General features: G+C 34.7%; 2 protein-coding genes across 3 annotated transcripts; both read right to left on the bottom strand.

Annotated features, from left to right (window-relative positions):
- Positions 1-792: 792 nt before the first annotated feature.
- LOC107619324 (protein SMAX1-LIKE 3-like) lies at positions 793-4,480 on the bottom strand. Of its 2 annotated transcripts, none has more exons than XM_088500582.1 (3): positions 2,991-4,480; positions 2,697-2,904; positions 793-2,406 (listed from the first exon to the last, which is right to left on the bottom strand). In XM_088500582.1, the coding sequence occupies exons 1-3, from the start codon at positions 4,214-4,216 to the stop codon at positions 1,111-1,113; spliced, it is 2,730 nt and encodes a 909-aa protein (XP_088356708.1). In that variant the 5' UTR covers positions 4,217-4,480; the 3' UTR covers positions 793-1,110. The 2 variants fall into 2 exon arrangements, with proteins under 2 accessions (XP_088356708.1, XP_088356709.1); XM_088500583.1 differs by having other exon boundaries at positions 793-2,403; positions 2,991-4,299.
- Positions 4,481-7,267: 2,787 nt separating this feature from the next.
- Positions 7,268-10,057, bottom strand: LOC107619598 (uncharacterized). The gene has a single exon (XM_088497958.1). The coding sequence runs from the start codon at positions 9,892-9,894 to the stop codon at positions 7,621-7,623; it is 2,274 nt and encodes a 757-aa protein (XP_088354084.1). The 5' UTR covers positions 9,895-10,057; the 3' UTR covers positions 7,268-7,620.
- Between the last annotated feature and the right edge of the window lie 13,787 nt (positions 10,058-23,844).

A 23,844-nucleotide genomic window follows, 5' to 3' on the forward strand; every position in this document is an offset into this window, starting at 1 on the left:
AGTAATATAAAAATTTTACTCCTATAATTAATTACATTAACAATTTGTTCTTGACGTTTAAATATTCAAATGATCATATTTTGTATCTATTATTTACTTTTTAAATTTCAAATTTTAGGGTCTCTACTTCAACATATATAGATTCTTTTTTATTCTTCTTTTATTTTTTATAATTTTTATGCACATACCATTTTAAATATTAATTAATAACATCACTTTCAGCAAACATTATAGTGGGGGAAATATTTAGTACACTGTCATATGCATGCATGTGAATATGTGATGAAATTTGTAAGGACTGGAGTTTTAGTGATGAATTTGGTGTCTAAATTTTGATATCTAATTTATTAAAAATAGTTAAAAGTTATTATATAATTTTAATAATATAAAAAGAAATAATTTTAAAATATTGAAAACTTATCTAAAAAAAAATTAGGCAAGTTCGACACCAAAATCAGCACCAAAAAATTGGCCCTGGAGTTTTATTAGAATTTTAATTTGTTTTCAATAACACAATGCAATCTTTTGTCGTATAATAAAATTCATATCAAAATAAAGGACATGAATGATAGACTGATGGTATAGAGAAGTGCCACATCTATCAATTTCTTCTGCTTTTGTTTTCTCCCTTTAATATTTAATGTTCTTTACTATATATTGCATAATATATACACTTCTCAATAATAATGAATGGATCATCATATGATAAAAAAAGATGAAGAAACTTGCTTAGTCTAAAGTAGGTAATAATAATAATTAATTAACTAATCATCATACTCAGGAGCATACTAATTAAATTAAATTAAAGTTTGCATTAATTCAAAAAGATTGAAGTACATCAACATATACACATACATACACAGAGAGACTCATTGCTAAATATACCATTTCCCCATAACAAAGCTTGAAATACTACATAAGTTGTATCTATCTCTAACTAAACAAGCTAAGTGCAAATCACCTTTTCTTTTTTTTTTTTTTTTGCCCCACAAAATCTGTGTAACTGAAAAACATAATAAAACAAGAAAAAAAAAGGTAACACCCAAATTTGTCATAGGATGATAATAATGTTTAATTATTATTTTCATGCATTATTATTATCCTATGATATCATGATAATTCTTGTGCACTAAAATTAATTTGCTTATCAACTAACTCTAAGATACCAATAATGTCTCCACCTCTAGAAGCATCATCTTCAATGGCTATATTCAGATCCAAACAAAGGCTCATGGAACTTTTCTCCTCCATCTTGTTATCATCATCATCACCATTCTCTTTCCCTTTGCCTTTGCATTCATCAGAAGAAGGTTTTGATGATGAAGAAGAACTGAAGAAACTTTCACAGCTGAAAATGACAATGGCATCCTTGAGAGGAACAGATTCACAACCAGGAAGCATCAAACTACCACTCTCAATGGCTTTCTTGATACCCTTTTGGGAAAAGTTATCAACTTGATCCAAATCTTCCATGAAGAACACTCTATGAGGATTCTCATTAACTGCCTCACCAAACCTCTGAAGATAACTGCTTCCAAACTCATTCCTTGGCCTCTTCTTCTTATTGCAGTGTTTGGATTCATCAGTAACATCAGTAAGGAAATTGCTCATGGAAATTGTTACAAAGTTAGCATAAGATCCAAACACAGCCTTAGCTATCTCCTTTGAGACACTCTCCTTGGCTTGATTTGAAGAATGATCCAAACCCAAGAACACCATCCAAGTCTCTTGCTTCTCTTCTTCTCTCTTCACCAATCTGTTTTTGTTGCTCATCATTCCTGATCTGCATTGAAGGATGGTGCTTGCAATCTCATGAACAATCTTGCCTTTGTTGTGTTGTGGAAGTTGAAGATGAAGAACTTTTCTGTCCAATGCATCAGAGAGAATCTTGAGATTCTCAGCATTGAGTTCTTTGAACATCTGAGTGCTGTCTAAGCCTTCAACTGCTTCACTTGAAGAAGCTGAGTTTGGACTTGAGTTTGGATTTGACAAGAGATCTGGTTTAGGGTGGAGGGCATTATTGTCATTGTCATTGTTATTGTCTTCTCTATGATCTGGCATGAACATTATGAGGTTGTTGCCATCATAGCAACAATTTTCATCACTGCCATTTTCAGTGTATAGTAACTCACATTCTCTGATTGGTTCTACTTTTTCCTCAGTGGAAATGCTTATGATTGGCCAGTTTATTAGGTGCTGGCTTTGGTGATGATGAATGTTGTTAGATTTTGCTAATAATTCATGTGATGATGAAACAGAAGTTGGAGATGATGGAGTTGATGAACCAAACAAAACTGGTTTTTCATGAATTGATGATGAAATCTGTCTGTTGTTGTTGTTGTGAACTGAATTGCAAAATGAGTTCCATTTCTTGCACACTTCCTTAAGTCTTATTGTATTTTCCTGCTGCATAAATAATGAATATAACAAAAGAGAATCAAAAATTGTTTTTTCATAAATATAAAAAAAATTTAATTTTAATATATTAAAAATATAAAATATATTTTACATAGTAAATCAATAATATTAGTTTTTTTAGATACATATATAAAATTACTTTTTATTTATACTTAAAATATATTAAAATCAAATTCATATAAAAAAAAATAAAATATTTTATATTATTCTTTTTATATATAATAATATTTGTTCACTTTTTGAATCTAAAAATCAAGTAGCAAAAGGTATATACAAACCTCATCTTCTATTATGAGAATTTTGTCTTCTTTTTTGCAATTTTGGAGCCATGTTGGCAAGGTGGTAGTAGTAGTAGTAACACTGCTAACTTTTCTGCTCACATTATTGGTTATGCTCTGAGCTTCTTTTTCAAAATTTAGTGAACAATCTCTACAGCAAGTTAGGTTCTTGAATAATGCATTGTTTCTCTCTTGACCTTGAAAATCACTGTAATAATTAAAACAACAACCATGCATTAATTACAACAAACAAAATAAAAATAATAATAAGAAAATATAAAGAATATAATTTACCTGTCAAAGTTTAAAGTTAGGCTAAGGCTTCCAACAGGAATAGTGAAAGGATGAAGCTCCCAAATAGATTCCAAAGAAGGATGAGAAATCTTACACTTCATGTAAGTCTTAAAGCTTGAAATCCCCAAAAGGCAAACCCTACTAGGAGTACTAGCATTATTATTCTCACACACCAATTTCTTCATCTCCATAACCATATGCTCCAAAGAACAATACAAGTTCTTTGAAGATTCATCAGAACAAAAGGTTGACCAAAAGTCAAACAACCATTTGAGGTCACCCAAGTAAAGAATAAGCCCTCTCCCAACATAGCTCCTCACAAGGCTCCTAATCTCCATCATCTTGTTTTCAACCTCTTCTTTGGAAATGTTCCTGAAAAACATCAAAGGAAGGCTCACAAATTGAACATACCTTAACTCCATTGGAACATTCCCAACCTCAAATTTCTCCATCACTCCCTTGGCCACTCCTTCAACATTGCTTAAACTCTCTCCCACTATCACTGTGTTCCTTCTTCTCTTCACCAACTCATTCAACACACTAACCACCTCATCATCATCATTTTTCATGAATAATTGACCAAAAGGTCTAGAAGATGGTGACACATTGTTGTTATTGCTTCCATTACCAAGAACAACTTGTTGTTGCTGATGAGGCCTTATGCTGGTTTCCTTGGACTCTTTCTGTGAAGAAACTTCCATTGAAAGAGCTTGTTCAACCCTAGCTTTGATAACTGTGCTTGAGAAACCAGCTTCTCTCATGACCCTACTAACGCTAGGGTCATCAAGGATTGAGATTATGAGTTGCTCCACCTCAATCTTCAAAGCCAAGATGTGTTGTTGTTGCTGCTGTTGGTTCTCAATGGATCCGCGGCGCTGGTGAGCCTGCGCGCGCTTGAACGCCGCCACCAGCGCGTTGGACAGCGACGGCGTCGAAGAGTACTGGTGATGAGGTGCCAATAGTGGGCTTTGAGTGGACGCCGGCAATCGGTTCAGTGCAACGTTGAAGCAGAGCTCCAACGCCTTGCACTGAAGCGGGTGCGAGTGGCACTGAAGGCAAGCCTTCCTTAGAAGGCCTGCAGATGCAGCCAGCATGGCGCTCGCAACGTGAAGAGGAGTCACTTGTGCGTGGCCCCTCCTCGTCGCGAGACTAACCGCCTGCTTGACAACAGTTGCAGCTTCAGGCGTGAGAGCCTGAAGCTGAATACTGCATATTCCTCCTCTCATATCTCTTTGCTGGCAAGAAGTGATAGTAAATAAAAAAGTTTAGAAGAATTTTGAACTATCTTAGAGAAGAAGTGTTAATGGGGTTTTTTCATTTGTATTATTATGAAGAGAGGGTGCAAGATGGATAGATATATATTGTGAGGGTTTTGTGCCTTTCTTGTTAGTGAGGGGAAGTTTTGGCTTTTTGTATGAAAGTGGGATTTGATTGCTTTATCTTTCTCTATTGATTGTTAGATGTAAAGGAATGTGGATTATCAAAAGCTTATGGTCAGTGTTATTTGTGGGAACTATATAAAAGAATTTGAATAATAATAAATAATAATGGAATAAACCACTTTTGTTAAGAATAAGCTCCTTAAAAACCTTGATGATGGGAAAAAGAGAGAGAGAGAGAAAAAGAGAAAGTGGATAAAAGGGAAAAGGGAGGGAAAGAAGGGAAGAGAAAAAAGAGAGAAAGAGAGAGAGAGAGGACTGTCTGTCTGTTTGAATGGACAGGAAACTATGGATACTGTGTTTGTGTTTGTGTTTGTTGAGTGAAGTGAATGACTGTGGTTTGGTTTTTGTAAGTTTTAAGACTTTTCCTTTTAACTCTTCTCGAGGGAGTGAATGAGGGTCCCAATAGGGAATAATTCCTTGAATGATTGATGGAATAATGAATCACACAATTCTCACTCAAAATTAGTAACTTCTTCAATGTTTTTCTAGTGTATATATTTTTTTTCTTCTTTTCTATTCATATTAATCATAAAAATATATAGTAGAAAATACAATAACAATAGTTTTGTGGTTAAAAATAAATATAATGTATACATTATAAAACTTTTGGTAGATACATCATTGTATGAAGAGATAAATATAATATGTTTATTTGTAAGAAAGATATTAATTTTTGTGTTTGCATTCATTGTGAACTCTATAGTTTCTCTTTACAACATTATTTTCTTGATTTTTTTTCAAGTTTTCCTTATTTTCCTCATTTTTCATCTAGTGTTCATCAACATTAAAAGTGAATTTATATAATAAATAAATTATTATACATATTAAATAAGGAAGTGTCAATTCAAAGTTTCAAACTTTATTTATCATTAAGTGAGTAATTAGATGAGTAATAAATCCATTGAAAAAGAATTTATTTACTTTAATTAGTGATACTAAATAAAGAAAGATAAATTAATAAAAAAAGTGTCAGTTGCTAAAAATAACATAACTAAACATTAACGGTCTATCTCTCAAAATGTGTCAAATTGTTTCATTATTAACAATACTATTCGAATAACTAAGTTGGATTAATCTAGTAATCACTCCATTAATCTGTTTAAGCAAATGTAGAAGTTTACTTATTCATGCCCCCAAAAAAGTTGTCTTTCTTTCAACATTTTAATGATCAGAGTCTAAATCATGATTTTCTGTTGCCTGATAAATTTTGAGGGTAACATAACATGAATTGATCATTGAATTGTTGGTTTTTTTTTTATTTTACGGAAAAATAAAATTTGTTGGGAGTTTAGTAATGCTGTGACTTGATGATAATAGAAAATGTGCCTTTTATTGGCATTCTCCGATTTTATTTTTGATAAAAAAAAATTTAAAATTTTCGGAATATATTTTTAACTAGGTAGCAAACATAAATAATCGAATTTGAACCTTTTACGCTTTTAATAAAGCACTTCTATTTTTGTAACTGAACCATTTTTCTTTAAGGAAAAAAAAAAAAAAGAATAACAATGGCATCCTCCCTCGATCTTTATACAAAAATTTCTCTTTAAGTAAGGTAGAAGGCAACTATATCTAAGAAAAAAAAAAGAAAAAAAAAAGGGAAAAAGTGAGGTAGAAGAGTTTAGGGTATAGAAGGGTATACGAGGTGAAAAAATATTACGTATAACTCTTCTTTTTTTTCTGAACCAAAAATAAAAAGATAGATCCTAGTTTAAATTTATGATCTCCTTAAAATTTCTTTTACTTGGATTATTGAATTATATGTCCGCAAAATTAATCCTGCGATCTAACAAACTAGAAGGCACCTTGTATCTGTTACTTTCTGTCTTTCTCTATAAAATTTAATATTTTTAAATAAGGACATAATTTTTTAGTTGAAAATATAATATAAACGAGCATTATAAAGAAAATAGTGTTTCTGTTTTTTTTTTTGGGTCACATTTATACTGTTTGGTCGAACCTTTTCATTGGTGGAAGCTCTGCAATCTGAATGTCACTATGACAGTGGCTGTATAAATTGGATTGGCTTTGAGGCCCACATTTCTAACAGCCCAATTATGCTTCAATTAAATACTCCTTCCATTTTCATACCAAAAAAGAAAAAAGAAAATCTCGTTTTACATTTTGTTTTTAGTTTTCACGGTATCGTTCAGCCCAACAGACCAAGATAATTCGCCGTGAATTTGAGTTCTATTTAAGGATTTACTGTTAATCAACAGGTTGCTACATATATAAAGTAAGATTTGAACTCTCAATCCTTGTTTAAGCGGACTAGTGAGCTAACTATTAGACCAATCCAAGTTAGTTAATTGTGTTTTACATTGTGAGAGTCATTTTGACCCTTTTGTTACAGTTAAAACTTAATAAATTTGCAGCAGAAACTTGACATAGATGGAGGATTTGTAAGTCTTTCATTAAGTCGAATTCGAGTTCAAACTCAGGAATGGTCATGAGAATTAAGAGAGTAGCATCTAGTTTGAAGGTTTTGTCTCAATGATAGTTGATTTACATAGCAGAGAACAAGTGGCTAGAAATTTGAAAGAGAACAGTAAATTTTGGACATTCCAAAATAGAGCATAGCTAGCAGCATCTTTATCCTGAATTCCTGCAGAACTCACTTTGCATGATGCATACAATATAGCATGTGTGTGACATATCACTGATAGAGGAACACATTTCCAGTTGGATGGTAAAATATTTTGTGTACTTGTACGATCTTGGACATCCAGTTAACACACTTTTTTATGTCTATATCATTTCCAATAGTCCAGTGGAAAAGTATTTCATCTAATTGATAACAAGTTAAAAACATAAATGCATCAAGTATCAATTATGTATTGTTCACACCTGAGATTATGTGAGACTAGTTTTACTGAAGCTACATATATCTTTTCATGGTAGATAAGTATTTAGTATTCTCATAAATCACAAAAATGGAAAAAGGTGAATACATGAAGAAAGTATGGCTGAAGAGAACCATTCTAGTGAATATAGCACCTTGCAGGGTGTTCATTTATTTTCTGGTATGCTTCAACTTTTCTGCCACAGAACCAAAATTTGCGGCATCATTTTCTTCTCAAAGAGACATGGCATTAACACATGACATTTGGATATTTGGACATTTGGTATCTCTCTAATTAGAAATTCTCTCTCTAATTTCATTCAAAAAGGCTTTTTTGCTACTTTAATTAACCTCTTGGCAGGCTAACACTTTGGTATCTCCAATCATAAAATTCCAATGATTGATTCATATCAGATATACATTTGTCCCTAATGTGTTCAGTTAAACTATTCAATATAAATGGAATATTTTCAGCTCTAGACTTTGAGGGATCGTCGGAGATGAAAGATTGTATTTGATTTTGTATTTCAATCCAGCTGCATCCGGGAAGTTTCGTAGCTTGTTTCTCCCTCATGAGCACCCTTAGCCTCTCAACCTCTTTCCATCTTCCTGCCTCTGCAAGCATGTTTGACAAAGTAACATAGTTGGAGGCATTAGCAGGTTCGAGTTCCAAAAGCATCTTGGCTGCTACTCTACCGAGTTCAAGGTTTTTATGTACTCGAGAAGCCGCAAGCAGCGAACCCCATAGTCCAGCATTTGCTTTCACCTTCATACCCCTCACTACATTGAAGGCTTCCTCAAACCTACCAACACGGCCAAGCAAATCAACTAGGCAGCTGTAATGTTCAGCCAAGGGTTCAATGCTAAATTCTTCAACCATGCATTTAAACAAAGCCAAACCCTTCAGAGCTAAACCAGCATGACTGCATGTTGATAACATACCCATGAAGGTAAACTCATCTGGAGCAATCCCCTCTGATAACATCTGCTCGAAGGCCTTAAACGCCTCATTTGCTAATCCATTCAAAGCATAACCCGAAATGAGGGAATTCCAAGAGATAAGGTCTGCGCGCCAGATATCTCTGAACACCTGTTCTGCCTTCTGTACCCTTCCACATTTTGCATACATGGCAATCAAGGCATTACTAACAAAGATATCATTTACATAACCACTCTTCAGAATGTATTCATGGAGCTGCTTGCCTAATTGCAATGCTGCAAGATTCGCACACGCGCTTAAGGCACATGCAAAAGTTGATTGATCTGGTTTCTTTTCTTCCTGTCCCATGATAACAAAACTCTTAAGAGCGTCCAAGTATAAGCTATTTTGTAGAAAACCTGCAATAAGAGAATTCCAAGAAATTATATTCCTTCCTTCCATGGAATGAAAGATCTCCGCTGCTCGATCCATCTTCCCTGCCTGAGCATACCCGGAAATCATGGTATTCCACGAAACCGCATTCTTGATGGGCATTTGTCTAAATAGGTTATAAGCTTCTTCCATTCTTCCACTCTGTGAATAGCCTGAAATCATGCTGTTCCAACAAACAGCATCGCGAACATGAATTCGACTGAACATTTGACCAGCCTCATCTATTCTTCCATTCTGTATTAATCCGGACAACAAAGCAGTTTGTGCTGCCATGTCCTTGCAAGGCATCTGATTATAAATTTTCCTTGCCTCATTAAGCTTACCAACTCTAATGTACCCATTAATTATTGTAGTCCATGACACAGAATCTTTATCTGGCATTTCCTTGAACAGCTTTACAGCTTCACCAATTTGCAAGTCTTGGACATAGGCTGCAATCATTGCATTCCACGAGACCATGTTTTTATCAGGCATACTATCAAAAAGCTTCCTAGCCTCCATAAGCTTACCGTGTCTTGCAAATCCACACAACATCGTAACCCAAGAAACAGCACTAGGATTTGGAATCTTTTCAAACAACTGCCAAGCAGAACTAGGATCACCACAGTTAACAAACCCAGCAATCATCAAGTTCCATGAAACTGCGTTCTTGTTGGTCATCCTCTCAAAAAACTGCAATGCTTGATGCATTTTACCATTCTGGGTATACCCCGCTAACATCGAGTTGTAAGAAACCAAATCCTTTACCGGTGTCCGCTCAAACACTTCCTCGGCCTCGCGGAAGTGACCCTTCTTCGCATAACCTGCAATCATGGCATTCCAACACGCAGTGTCCAACTTATCAGGAACCAAATCAAAGAGCTCCCTAGCCTTATGGAGCATCCCCTTACGCGAATAGCAAGTTATCATCAAAGCCCATGAGAAGTTATCTCTGCCAGGCATTGTGTCAAACAAGTGAGCGGCTTCTTCAACCATGTTGTTGTGAACATACCCAGCAATCATGGTGTTCCAAGAAACCAGGTTTCTGTGTGGCATTTTATCGAACAGTTTGCGGGCATCACTAATCCTACCGTTTTTAGCAAAGACCGAAACCATGGAATTGTAAGTTACAAGGTTCTTGTGGGGCATGGTTTCGAAGACAGTGACAGCGTCTTCAACTTGGCCAAGTTTGCCAAGATGAATGATTCTCTGGTTCTGGTTGAAGACACGTTTTCCATGTTCAGCTATTGATTTGAGATTGTGTTTCATGGTCCATGAAGGAGATAGTAGGGGCCTTGTGTTTTGCGAAAGAAGCTACGTAACTAACTACCTACTATGATTGTTATGTTTGGTAACCATGTTTGCGTACAAGATATTCCAGAATCAGCATGTAACTTGGCCCATCTTCATGTTTTGGCTTTACCTAATTAATGGAAACTCTATCCCTTTTTCAACAATGATATATATACGAGATATGATTTTCTTTTTCTTTCAACTAGAGTGTGACCTCTCGGAGAGGTAAATTAATTACGGTTAGTATTAAGTGCCGGCAATTTTGTGATTTATAATAGTTAATTAGTTTTTATTAGTATTTTTAATAATATGAGATTATATTTAATAATATAAAATTATATACTCTTTTTTTATAATTAGATTTTATTAAAAGTGTTGGTCTTTTAAATTTTTTTAATTAATTATATTATATAGTGTATTTTTATAAGTATTATATTATTTAGATATTGATTAGATAATATATAAATTAATATTAAATTTAAATGGTTTTATATTTAAAATATTTTACAAAATATTTATTTAATTATTAATATATAATTTCATATAATTATTTAATTAAAATGTAATATAAATTAAAATATAATTTATTATTTAAAAATTTGAATTCATTTATTTTAAAAAAAGTGTAAATTTTTTATATTAGAATTGTATAAAATTATATTTTTATGTTGCTTTTATTTTTATATTTGTTTTAATTGTCATATTTTATTTTTTTATATGGTGTTTTTTGGATTACAAATAATTAAAGAAAAATTTTAAAAAAACGAATAAGAATGAAAAATAAATATAAATTAATTTTATAATCATGATATATTTGAATATATATAATAAGGAGATGTGCCAAATTTAAACTTACTTGGATTTAGAAAAATAAATGAGAATAAAAAAATTACTAAAAAGATAAATATAAAATTATGAATTAGTTTTATAATCATGATATATTTGAATGTATCAATTCATTCTTGATAGAATATCGAAACGTCTTGACTCTTGAAAAGTTCGTAATGTTTCTTTGGTAGGTAGAGTGAGTCTTACTTAATCGATTCTATCAACTATCATATCTTATATAATGCAAACTATGAAGCTGCCTTTGAGTATTTGTAATCAAATTGATAGCATATGTCGCAATTTTGTTTGGAGTAGTTGATTTGGTTAGAAAGCCTCATCTTTTTAAGTGGAAAATTCTTTGTTCACCTAAGACGCAAGGAGATTTTGGCTTTAGACTTGTGTGAACTCTTAATAATACAAATTTGATGAATTAGATCGGAAACTTGTCTATAATAGAGAAGATCTTTGAGTTAAAGTTCTTTGAAATCAATATGGACGCCGTGAGGCTACTTTTCGTGTTGTTAAAGCAAGGCATCCAAAGAATTTAGAAGGATTTTTAGAATAATCTCATATGGAGGGTCGAATCCAATATTGAGATTAATTTCTGGACCGACCAATAAATTCTAGGTATTCATAAACTTGTGGACTGAGAGAATTTGCGAGTTTGTTATTAATAGTCACTGGGACTATGACCGGATTGGTACTATGCTGAGAGAGGATTGATATTATATTTTTGTTTCTATTAAATCGTTTTAGGGCATCGATAGTTTGGATTGGCTTATGGTATTGAGTGGTGTCTTCTCGATCAAATTGGCTTGTGTTATCTTTTTGGGACATGCGGATGACTCAAATGCTTTCTTATTCTAAAAAATATGGAAGCTGGAGGCTCAACGACTGCGGTCTTTTTGCTGGCTTGTAGCGCACCAGACCCTTTTGACCAATACTGTTGAGTTAAGAAATTAACTAATTTAATTAATGATGACAAACATTATTTTTGGGCAAAATAAATAATTAGTGTTGATTAATTATATTTGCATATTACTAATTATTTATTGTTGCAGGCAAAAAATCCAATTCCATAGCCCAAATGGAATGAAAAGCAAATAGAAAAGAATGGTGGGCTGAAAGCAAAAATAGAAGCCCAAGGAAAAGAAAAGAAAGAAGTCAGATGGGCCAAAAAGGGTTGCTCAAATGAATACCCGAACCAAACCTAGCTTAATTTCAATTCCCTCCATCTTGCTCTAACCAAAGCAACGTTCCCCTTTCTTTTGTCTTAGTCAAATCAGAGCTTCAGAAAAGTAAGAAAGAGAAAGAGAGAGAGCTTCTTCCCTAAGCAAATCACCAAAGAAGCAAGAAAGAGAAATTAAGCTTGAAAGGCAGATGTCATCTCAACAAGTTCAAACCAAATCTAGCTTAAGAAAAGATTAAAAGTAACTCATTTCCTCTTGCATGCATCAAAGCTTATTTTCTTCTTTCCAACTCTCTGCTCGGTCCGAAATGGGATACAAAGGAAAGTTGATCTATGTTCTTAACTGCTACAAATCCACGGTCACAAGAGATTCTTGGGGACCAAGTTGCATCTCTATGGTTCAGATTTGGTTGACCATAAGAAGACAATTTTGGTTACTCCTTCATGGCTTTCGGTCAAGTTGGAGAAGTCAGAAGCAAAGGTCCTACTCTGATGTTTAAGGAAAAAAAGTGAGCTTGTGGGTTGGTGAAGTACAGTGCTCAAGGAGTTGACCTAGGAAGATGAACCCATCAACATGCAAGGAGATAAAAGAAGATTTTCTGCTCATTCAGAACTAAGGAGAGAAAATCAGAGTTTGATGAGTTGTATTCTGTGAAGAGTTCCCTGAGAAGTTCCTCTACTTGGACAATGTTCTCTTTCAAAGAAGCATTCTGCCAAGATTGAAGAACTGAAACAGAGGCTTGCGAAGCTGGTTTTTCACATAGCAAAGAGGTTGTTGATAAAGTCAATCTCCTTCATGTTTTACAGATTGTGATGTATTATTCTATGTTTATCTTTCTGTAATTTCTTGTGAGAAAAGGTATTGTGAGAAAGCTCAAGTAAAAGCCATGAGTGGAAAAAGGCTGAGTGATACACTTGAGAGAAAAGCCTAGAGTTATTTTCTGATTTCTTTAGGTTGGTTAAGTGTCTTGTATCTTGTACCTATAAGGTATTCCTTTCTTAGTTGGGTTAGCCCTAAGAGTGAATAGTTAGGTATTAGTATAACCAATGTCAAGTTAGGTTAGAACTTGAGTATGAAATTGGTGTATGTAATACTTTTAACTATAGTGAAAAATTTCTCTATTGTTGTGGAGGAGACTGGACGTAGGTTGCATAGCACAAGGCAACCGAACCAGGATATATGCTGGTGTTAGCTTTTCTTCTCTCTGCTGTGTTCTGTTTTCTGATATTCATGAGACAAAAATAAATTGTCTCGTAAATTTCCGCTGCTGAGTACAAATAGAATTAGAATTGAAAGTTTGTTTTAAAAGGTCATAACAGCAACTTAAAAAGGAAGGCATAGATTCAACCCCCCTTCTCTAAGCCTACCACAACCTTCAATTGGTATCAGAGCTAAGGTCTCAAGAATCAAGCCTAACAGCTTGGAGCAAAGATCCAATGGAGAACAACTTGGGCACAACCACAGTTGCCTACACCCTCACTAAAGGCCAATCCAACAACCGGCTCCCTTTCTTCAATGGGAAGAACTATGCCTACTGGAAAGAAAGGATAAGGATCTTCATCCATTCCATTGACTACAACAAATGGAAGATCGTTGTGAACGGTCCAAAGATCCCAACAAATTCCAAAGATCCCAACAAAAATAAGTGCTTATGGAGTGGTGACTCCAAAAGAAGAAGCTGAATGGAATGAAGATGATAAGAAGAAGATGGAGCTGAATGCAAAAGAAATCAACCTTCTTCACTGTGTTATCTGCTTTGAAGAGTACCGAAAGGTGTCTAGATGCAAGACAGCCAAAGAAATCTGGGAAAAACTCCAGGTTACACACGAAGGCACTAAACAAGTCAAAGAAACGAGGATTGATATGCTGCGAAAAGAGTACGATATGTTCAACATGAAGGATGGAGAAAGCATTGATGAAGCGTTTGAGAGATTCTCAATCATAATCAATAACCTTTATGCTATGGGTACAAACTATGCAGAACAAACATTGGTGAGAAAACTCCTTAGAAGCCTCACAAAAGAATGGGAAATCACTGCCACTGTCCTAACCGAGAGCAACAACCTAAGCCCCATAACCTATGATGAGCTGAGAGGAAAACTCCTTGCCTATGAAACCACATACACAAACACCGACTCAAAGAAAAAGGTAATAGCCCTTAAGTCAAAAGTAGAACCAAAAAAGAGTGAGTCTAGTGATGGTATTTCAGATGATGAATTCTTATTTTTTGCTAGGAGATTTAGAAGGATGATGAAGAACAAGGGCAAGTATAAGGGTTCAAGCTCAAAGGAACACAAGATGGACTTAAGCAAGGTGACTTGTCATCATTGCAAGGAGGCTGGACACTTCAAACTAAACTGTCCAAAGCTCAAGAAGGAGGACAAAGGCAAGAAAGAAAGGAAAAGAGTGTTCGTGGCAGCTTGGGAGGATCTTGAGAACGACTCAAATGAGGAAGAAGATTCTGAAGGTGAAGACAAAGAATGTCTCATGGCTGGAAACAATAACTTTGATGAGGTAAATTACTTTGACTTGTCTATGGATGATTTACATGCTATTATTGATGATCTCACTTCAAACACCTCAAAACTGCTTGACAAGTACAATGAGTGCAGATCTGAAAGAGATGTGTTAAGAGCTGAAAATGATTTTTTAAAAGAAAAAGTGAAGGAAACTGAATGTGCTTTGGACATTATTGAAGAACACAGATTTCTAAAATCTGAACTTGAAAAACTAAAAGGAAAGCACATTGTGGATCCTTCTCATGAGTTAATTGCTGAAAAAGAAAGATTAAATGATATGATTAAAAGGCTAAATGGTGACTTAGCAAAATTTGCTCAAAGTTCTAGTAACTTGGACAAATTACTTGCAAGCCAAAGACCATTATTTGAAAAATCTGGTTTAGGTTATATAGCCAAGGAAGATGCATTTTTTAATGATTCCTCTATAAAATTTGTGGCTTCTTCATCAAATATTAAATTCACACCAATCAAATCTGGTCTTGGACATGTTCCAATATTTGAAGAAAAATTTAATGAAGTATACACAAGTGAAACTGAACCTTCACCAAGAGCCGAACCTAGTTCAAATAAACCAGGTTTGGGGTACATTTCGAAAAATGAGGTTGCTTTCAAGAAACCACCTTTTTACAACAAAACCTCATATTCGAAAAGTCCAAAAGTTCAAAAAAATTCTGGTGAAAATGTTTTTGTAAAGAGGAATGATTTTAATAAAAATCAATTTGTCAAAAGAAATGCACCTCCAAAAACCAGAAAATTTCAACCTTTCTATCATTTCCAACAAAGCAACTCACCTCAATTTCAGCGATACACATCAGAAAATCATTGTGTAAATTGTAAGAAATTTGGTCACTCATATGCACAATGTTTCATTGAAAAGAGAGTTGTAGGAAATAAAATTTACAATGTTGTTTGTGATTTCAATGCACTTGGGCAACCAAGATGGATTAACTTCAAAGGATCCAAATTAATTTGGATACCTAAGGCTGCTTGAAACTCTTCATGCAGATTTGCCTAGCATCCAAAACAAAAAGGACATGTGGTACATGGATAGTGGATGCTCAAGGCACATGACTGGAAGGTCAACTTATTTTATCAAACTAAACAAATATGATGGAGGTTTTGTGACCTTTGGAGATGATGGTAAAGGTAAAATTATTGATGTTGGAAAAGTAGGTAATGAACAATCTACTTTCATTGATGATGTGTTTTTGGTATGTGGCTTGAAACACAATCTTTTGAGCATAAGTCAGCTGTGTGATTTAGGATATTTAGTGATTTTCAAAAGGCTAGAATGCTGTGTTGTTGATGAGAAAACAAATGAAGTGCTTTTTGTTGCCAAGCATTTTAATAATGTGTATGGACTTACTCTTGATGAGCTAAAGGATCAAAATGTAGCTTGTTTTCACTCTAAAGAATCTGAAAAGTGGTTATGGCACAAGAGATTGGGTCATGCAAGTATGTTTCAAATAAACAAACTTGTAAAGAAAGAATTAGTAAGAGGTCTTCCTTTGATAAAATTTGACAAAGACATCACATCTGATGCTTGCCAAATGGGAAAGCAAACAAAAAGTTCTTTTAAACATAAGGAAGACATCTCTACTAAAAGACCACTTGAGTTGCTACACATTGATTTATTTGGTCCAACAAGAACTCAAAGCCTAGGTGGTAAACATTATGGTTTAGTGATTGTGGATGACTATACTAGGTTTAGTTGGGTTTTATTTCTTGCACACAAAAATGAAGCCTTTTCGGCCTTTGAACCTTTTTGCAAGAATATTCAAAATGAAAAGGATTTAAAAGTCTCTTCTATAAAAAGTGATCATGGAACTGAATTTGAAAACAATTTATTTGAATCCTTTTGTGAGGAATTTGGAATATCTCACAACTTCTCTTGTCCAAGGACACCACAACAAAATGGTGTTGTGGAAAGAAGAAATAGAAGCATACAAGAAATGACAAGAGCTATGCTTTGTGAGAGTAATGTTCCAAAATTCCTTTGGGCTGAAGCGGTTAACACAGCTTGCCACATTTTGAATAGAACAATCATAAGGAAATTTTTGAAGAAATCTCCTTATGAACTTTGGAAAGGTTACCCACCAAACTTAGATTACTTGCACATCTTTTGATACAAATGTTTTGTTTTAAATAACAAGGATAATTTGGAAAAATTTGATCCAAAGGTGTATGAGTGCTTGTTTGTAGGATATTCCACAACAAGCAAAGCATATAGGGTTTATCATCAAGATGCTAGGATTATTGAAGAGTCCATACATGTTACATTTTGTGATACTAACTTGGTGCAAAGTATTTTAGAAGAATGTGATGCAGGAAATCAGGCTCAAAAGGAAGTTGAAACTGTGCAAAATCGAGAAAATGAAATTCCTGTTCAAACTGAATCAGAAACTACAATTGATAAAAATTCAAGAGACAATTCTATTTTGTCTCATGAATCTGAAGGAAATCCTGAAACCAGCAGTACCCAGAATTCCTTGGTAACTGAATCTGCCTCCAAGTCAACCAGACCTTGTGAATGGAGATTCTTGAAGAATTATCTTGAGGAATTTGTCATTGGGGACGTCTCTCATGGAGTGCAAACTCGGTCTTCTACTAGAAAGGCAAATGAAGGATCAAATATTGCCCTTCTTTCACAAATAGAGCCTCAAAATGTCAAGAAAGCCCTTAGTGACCCTTCTTGTGTTAAAGCAATGGAGGATGAGCTTCTTGAGTTTGAGAAGAACCAAGTATGGACTTTGGTTCCAAGGCCAAGTGGAAAGAAAGTGACCGACACCAAGTGGATATTTCAGTACAAGTTAGGAGAAGATGGCAGCATTGCAAGAAACAAAGTAAGGCTGGTGGCACAAGGATATGACCAAGAATAAGGAATAGACTTTGATGAATCCTTTGCCCCTGTTGCCCGAATGGAGGCCATAAGACTTATCTTAGCTTATGCTGCATTTTGTGGTTTTAAATTATATCAAATGAATGTGAAATGTACATTTTTGAATGGTGTGATAGATAGAGAAGTGTATATGGAGCAGCCACCTAGTTTTGAAAATAAAGAGCATTCTAATCATATTTTCAAATTATCTAAAGCTCTCTATGGTGTAAGACAAGCTCCTAGAGCTTGGTATGAGAGACTTAGCTCTTTTCTTTTGAAAAATGGTTTTCAAAGAGGCACCACAGACACAACTCTATTTATTAAGGATTCTAATGATTCTTTTATTCTAGTCCAAATATATGTTGATGACATTATTTTTAGATCAACCAATGAATCCTTTTGTTCTGAATTTGGAAGACTCATGACAAGTGAATTTGACATGAGTATGATGGGTAAAAATTTTTTTCTTGGGCTACAAATTAAACAAACTGAAAATGGTATTTTTATTCATCAAGAAAAGTATGCCAAGGAATTAGTTAAGAAATTTGGTATGGAAAATGTCAAACCCATGGGAACTCCCATGCACCCTAATTCAAAATTAGATAAGGGAGAAACTGAGAAAGATGTTGATGAGACTAGGTATAGAGGAATGATTGGTTCTCTTATGTACTTAACTTCTTCTAGACCCGATATTGTGCAAAGTGTTGGATTGTGTTCAAGGTTCCAATCCAAACCTAAAGAGTCACATCTTTCAGCAGTTAAAAGGATCATTAGATATGTCCATGGCACATCCAATTTTGGTCTTTGGTATCCTAAGATCAATGATTTCTCTGTAGTTGGTTATTGTAATGCAGATTTTGCCGGTGATAGAGTTGATAGAAGGAGTACTTCAGGCTTATGTTGCTTCCTTGGAAAGTCCTTAAATGTTTGGTCAAGTAAGAAGCTACCAACAGTGGCCTTATCCACTGCTGAGGCTGAGTATATAGCTGCTTCTTTTTGTTGTTCTCAGCTTTTATGGTTAAAAACTCAGCTTGACGATTACAAATTAAATACTGAAAATATACCCTTACTGTGTGATAACATGAGTGCCATTAATATTTCTAAAAACCCAGTTTTGCACTCTAGAACCAAGCATATTGAAGTGAAATTTCACTTAATAAGAGAACATGTTCAAAAATGGGATATTAGCATTCAATTTGTTAAATCGGAAGAGTGATTGGCAGACATTTTCACTAAACCACTGTCTGAGGACAGATTCTGCATGCTTAGAACTAGTCTTGGAATTTTGAGCTATGATTCATTGTTTGAAAATTGCTAATATGTTTGCTGGAGCTTTTTGTCTCATAAACAAGTATGAGACAATTCTGGGCAAGTGAAGAGCGTCTCCTTCAACCAGCGTGTTCTGGACATGATGCATTTGCAAAATTTACTGTGCCAACCTCAAAAATTCAGATCATGGGTGGTCCTATGTGTTTCCTTAAATCCAACCACCTCTGGGCCCAAATATGAATGTTACATTTTTTGTTTGGTTGATATTCTTGTTGAATTGTGTGTTTTTTTTTGAAAGGGCTTTCATTTATTGATTTTTGGTCCAAAATTTAATTTCTTTTTTATTTTAAAATCAAATCAAATCTTTCTTTTATGAGGTCATTTCTTTTGAAGTCAAATCAGTGGTGATGCAGTTGCATGGTTTGAGAAAGTTTCTTTTGGGTACGATTACCAACACTCCCTCTCTTCCCTCTATAACTTCTCCTCAAATCCTTCAGTTTCTTCCCACTCACTCTACTACTTCTCTTCCTTCAAAAGCCTAAATCTAACTAAATGAGGAAGAAAGTTATTGCTAAAAGAGCACCGCGTGAAAAGATCCATAAGCTTCCAGGATATCCTAGACCATCAACTCGCTCTCAAGACCCTACCTTCACTCCCTCACCTTCTCCTCCTACATCTCCTCCTCGCACTGCTCCCATGGCGCGGACCAAGACCACGCCACAATTCCCAGCCCCTGCCAAGCCGATGCCACCGCCAAAGGCGACACCTCCCAAACCGGGCTCCTCAAAACCTGGCTCTTCAAAGCCAAGCTCCTCCAAAGGAAAACGTCAGGCGACTGAGGAACCTATTCCCGAGCTAACTCAACCTAAATCCAGGTCTGTTCCACTGCGCTCACAAAGAGGTAAAACTCGTCTCCCTCTCAAATCAGTTAGAGAACCAGACATTGATCCTTTCGCTCATAAGTCCCATTTCATGACATCTCACTCCAACTATAACCCCTTTCGATTCAAATCTGCCATGAACAATGATTTTTATGAAGGAGTCATACAGTATCACACCTTGTGTCCCTCTTTTCTTACTGATTTGCCATCCTTGAAAAAGAAAGGTTTTTCCTTTTGTTGAAAATTTAGAATTTTTAGATTGGAATCACCTTTTTAAAATTAAAAAGCCTGTGTATCCTCTGTTGGTCAAAGAGTTTTATGCAAATATGACATATCATGAAGGAAGTGTGCATTCTTATGTAAAGGGTCAAGACATAGTCTTAAATAATGAAACAATCAGTGATTCCTTGAAGTATACTGATGTTGGGCCTTGTGCTTATGCTTCTGTTAAGTGGGACGAAGGAGTCGGTGTTTCTTACAATGATGCTCTGGCTAGTATTTGTGAACATGTCTCCTTGATTGATGGCATAACACCCACTCACAAAGCCCTAGGATATGAACGTGCTCAGTTGCACCGAATAGTCAACTATATCATACTTCCTCAAAGTGGTTCATATCAAAGGGTTTCATACACTGACACTCTTGTTTCATATGCCCTTCTCACCAAAACTGAAATTTCATTTGCATATTTGATGGTTAGATACATGTTTGACTCTGTTAGGAGTGAAAAAGACAAAGCACTTCCTTATGGCATGTTTCTAACTTGCATATTTGAGCATTTTGGTGTTGACTTGATCAATGAGGATTATGAAAATAGACATTCATATCTAAAGGGAGGTGGTGCAGTGAAACAGCAAAAGGGACCTACTCGATCTGAAAGGGTGGTCTTAGATGATGAAGATGATGAATTTGTCCCAGAGGAATCTCCTGCTCCTTCTACCGAGGGTACTTCCATCTCCACTGGGAAGAAATCAGCTCTGCTGATTGTGGTTAAGGACGTTGTTCAAGAGTTTGTCTCCCAATCTAATCACATGATTGCTATGAGCAAGGAGCAAAGGAAACTAGCTAGCAAACATGAGAATTTCCTCTGAAAATCAAGGGATAGAGTGACTGTATTTATGAAGTTCATTGATAATCTGAACCAGAATGAAGATCAGGCCACTGAGGATGAAGAAGAAGTTGGTTCGGAGGGAAATGGATCTGATGCCTAGAATTTGTCTCATGGAAACTGCTGCTGCTGCTCTCTTTTTGTCTCATGAATTATGTTTCTTTTGCTACTGTTGAACTGTTTTTATCTTGGATGACTGTAATAACTTTAAATACTGCTACACTTTTAGTAGTTTAGTTAGTACTTTAACCTTTGCACTAACTCTCTCTTGCAGGATTTATGGTGATGGTTTGTTGCTCTTGCTTATTATCCACTCTTGATGACAAAAAAGGGAGTAATAGCTGCTGAATTGAATTGACTTTGAATTTGAATTGATTAACTTGTACTGCTGCTGAATTTTTTGTGATTAATTTGTGAATTTCTGATTGCTGCTGATGATAGTATTAAGCATAAAATTTTGCTTTACAACTGTGAAATGTTAGCCCTTGATTATTCATGATACTTTGTTGTTGCTGCTGACATGATATGAAAAATAATGAGCTAAATCTGTGTTGCTGGTCATGTAGTATCCTTTAGTCGAGTTACATTATGTACAACTCTTCTTGTAAGTTTAATGTAAACAGGAACAAAAAAGAAAGAGCATAAATCCAGGGGGAGCTACTCTTGAAAAAGAAAGGGGGAGCAACATAAAAGCAAGAAACATAAATCAAAGGAAAGTTTTCCATCTTTACTAAATTTCAATTCCTTTTGGTTAATTAAATATGTTTGTCATCAAGGGGGAGATTGTTGAGTTAAGAAATTAACTAATTTAATTAATGATGACAAACATTATTTTTGGGCAAAATAAATAATTAGTGTTGATTAATTATATTTGCATATTACTAATTATTTATTGTTGCAGGCCAAAAATCCAATTCCATAGCCCAAATGGAATGAAAAGCAAATAGAAAAGAATGGTGGGCTGAAAGCAAAAATAGAAGCCCAAGGAAAAGAAAAGAAAGAAGTCAGATGGGCCAAAAAAGGTTGCTCAAATGAATACCCGAACCAAACCCAGCTTAATTTCAATTCCCTCCATCTTGCTCTAACCAAAGCAACGTTCCCCTCTCTTTCGTCTTAGTCAAATCAGAGCTTCAGAAAAGTAAGAAAGAGAAAGAGAGAGAGCTTCTTCCCTAAGCAAATCACCAAAGAAGCAAGAAAGAGAAATTAAGCTTGAAAGGCAGATGTCATCTCAACAAGTTCAAACCAAATCTAGCTTAAGAAAAGGTTAAAAGTAACTCATTTCCTCTTGCATGCATCAAAGCTTCTTTTCTCCTTCCCAACTCTTTGCTCGGTCCGAAATGGGATACAAAGAAAAGTTGATCTCTGTTCTTCACTGCTACAAATTCACGGTCACAAGAGATTCTTAGGGACCAAGTTGCATCTCTATGGTTCAGATTTGGTTGACCATAGGAAGACAATTTCGGTTACTCCTTCATGGCTTTCGGTCAAGTTGGAGAAGTCAGAAGCAAAGGTCCTACTCTGATGTTTAAGGAGAAAAAGTGAGCTTGTGGGTTGGTGAAGCACAGCGCTCAAGGAGTTGACCTAGGAAGATGAACTCATCAACATGCAAGGAGATAAAAGAAGATTTTCTGCTCATTCAGAACTAAGGAGAGAAAACTAGAGTTTGGTGAGTTGTATTCTGTGAAGAGTTCCCTTAGAAGTTCCTCTACTTGGACAATGTTCTCTTTCAAAGAAGCATTCTGCCAAGATTGAAGAACTGAAACAGAGGCTTGCGAAGCTGGTTTTTCACATAGCAAAACGGCTGTTGATAAAGTCAATCTCCTTCATGTTTTACAGATTGTGATATACTTTTCTATGTTTATCTTTCTGTAATTTCTTGTGAGAAAAGGCATTGTGAGAAAGCTCAAGTAAAAGCCATGAGTGGAAAAAGGTTGAGTGATACACTTGAGAGAAAAGCCTAGAGTTATTTTCTAATTTCTTTAGGTTGGTTAAGTGTCTTGTATCTTGTACCTGTAAGGTATCCCTTTCTTAGTTGGGTTAGCACTAAGAGTGAATAGTTAGGTATTAGTATAACCAATGTCAAATTAGATTAGAACTTGAGTGTGAAATTGGTGTATGTAATACTTTTAACTATAGTGAAAAATTCCTCCATTGTTGTGGAGGAGACTGGACGTAGGTTGCATAACACAAGGCAACCGAACTAGGATATATGCTGGTGTTAGCTTTTCTTCTCTCTGCTGTGTTCTATTTTCTGATATTTATGAGACAAAAATAAATTGCTCATAAATTTTCACTGCTGAGTACAAACAGAATCAGAATTGAAAGTTTGTTTTAAAAGGTCATAACAGCAACTTAAAAAGAAAGGCATAGATTCAACCCCCTTCTCTAAGCCTACCACAACCTTCAAATACATAATGCGCCAGAAGATATATGACGGAGGAAGACAGTTGTGTCATTTGTGGTGTATCCCCTGAATCTTTGCTCTATGTACTCTGTGACTGCAAGGTGGCAAGAGGCTCGTAAATGAGCATTGATAATAGTTTGGTTTCAGGTAACTTCTTTAACTCTCTTTTATTGGCTTAGTTGTTAGAGAATTTATTTACTAAATCTCCTTACCAAGGACAATCTTAACCCTTTCCTTTTGTTACTACGATGACTTCTTTATGGTATCAACTAAATAAATTTATTTTTGATGTTGATGATATCACTGAGGACTAGAAGGTTGTTTCCCTTGTTGTCTATCTAGCAAAGGACTTTTAGCATGCTCAAGCTGAGTTGAGTTGAATTAGAAACGTAATTAGCAATTATGTCTTAGACGTCGAGATATGCTCAAATTTGGGTTAACTTCTCAACATTCGAGATGTGTTATATAATACATTTTTATAAATACTTCACATTTTATACATTTTCGTAATTGATATATTTATTTAATTTAAATAAAAAAATTTAAAAATTTAAGTATCAATTTTATATAATAAGAATAGATAGATAAACGAAGATCATGATTATCTCTTTTATATAGTCTTTACTCTTTAAGCAAAATCTAAAGTATATATAAATATACAAACCTCCAACTCTACTCAAAATAATATATACACATTGAAAATTAATTATAATATATTTGTGTATAAATATATTATTTAATTTATTTTTAATGTATATTTTATATTTTGATATATATTTTATATAAACAATTAATTTTTGTGTGTGTATACAATGCATGGCTAATTTTTTTAGATATTGGAGGAGTGTG

The sequence above is a fragment of the Arachis ipaensis genome, chromosome B9 (genome assembly GCF_059453495.1).
Source record: "Arachis ipaensis isolate K30076 ecotype BB chromosome B9, ASM5945349v1, whole genome shotgun sequence".
NCBI lineage: Eukaryota > Viridiplantae > Streptophyta > Magnoliopsida > Fabales > Fabaceae > Arachis > Arachis ipaensis.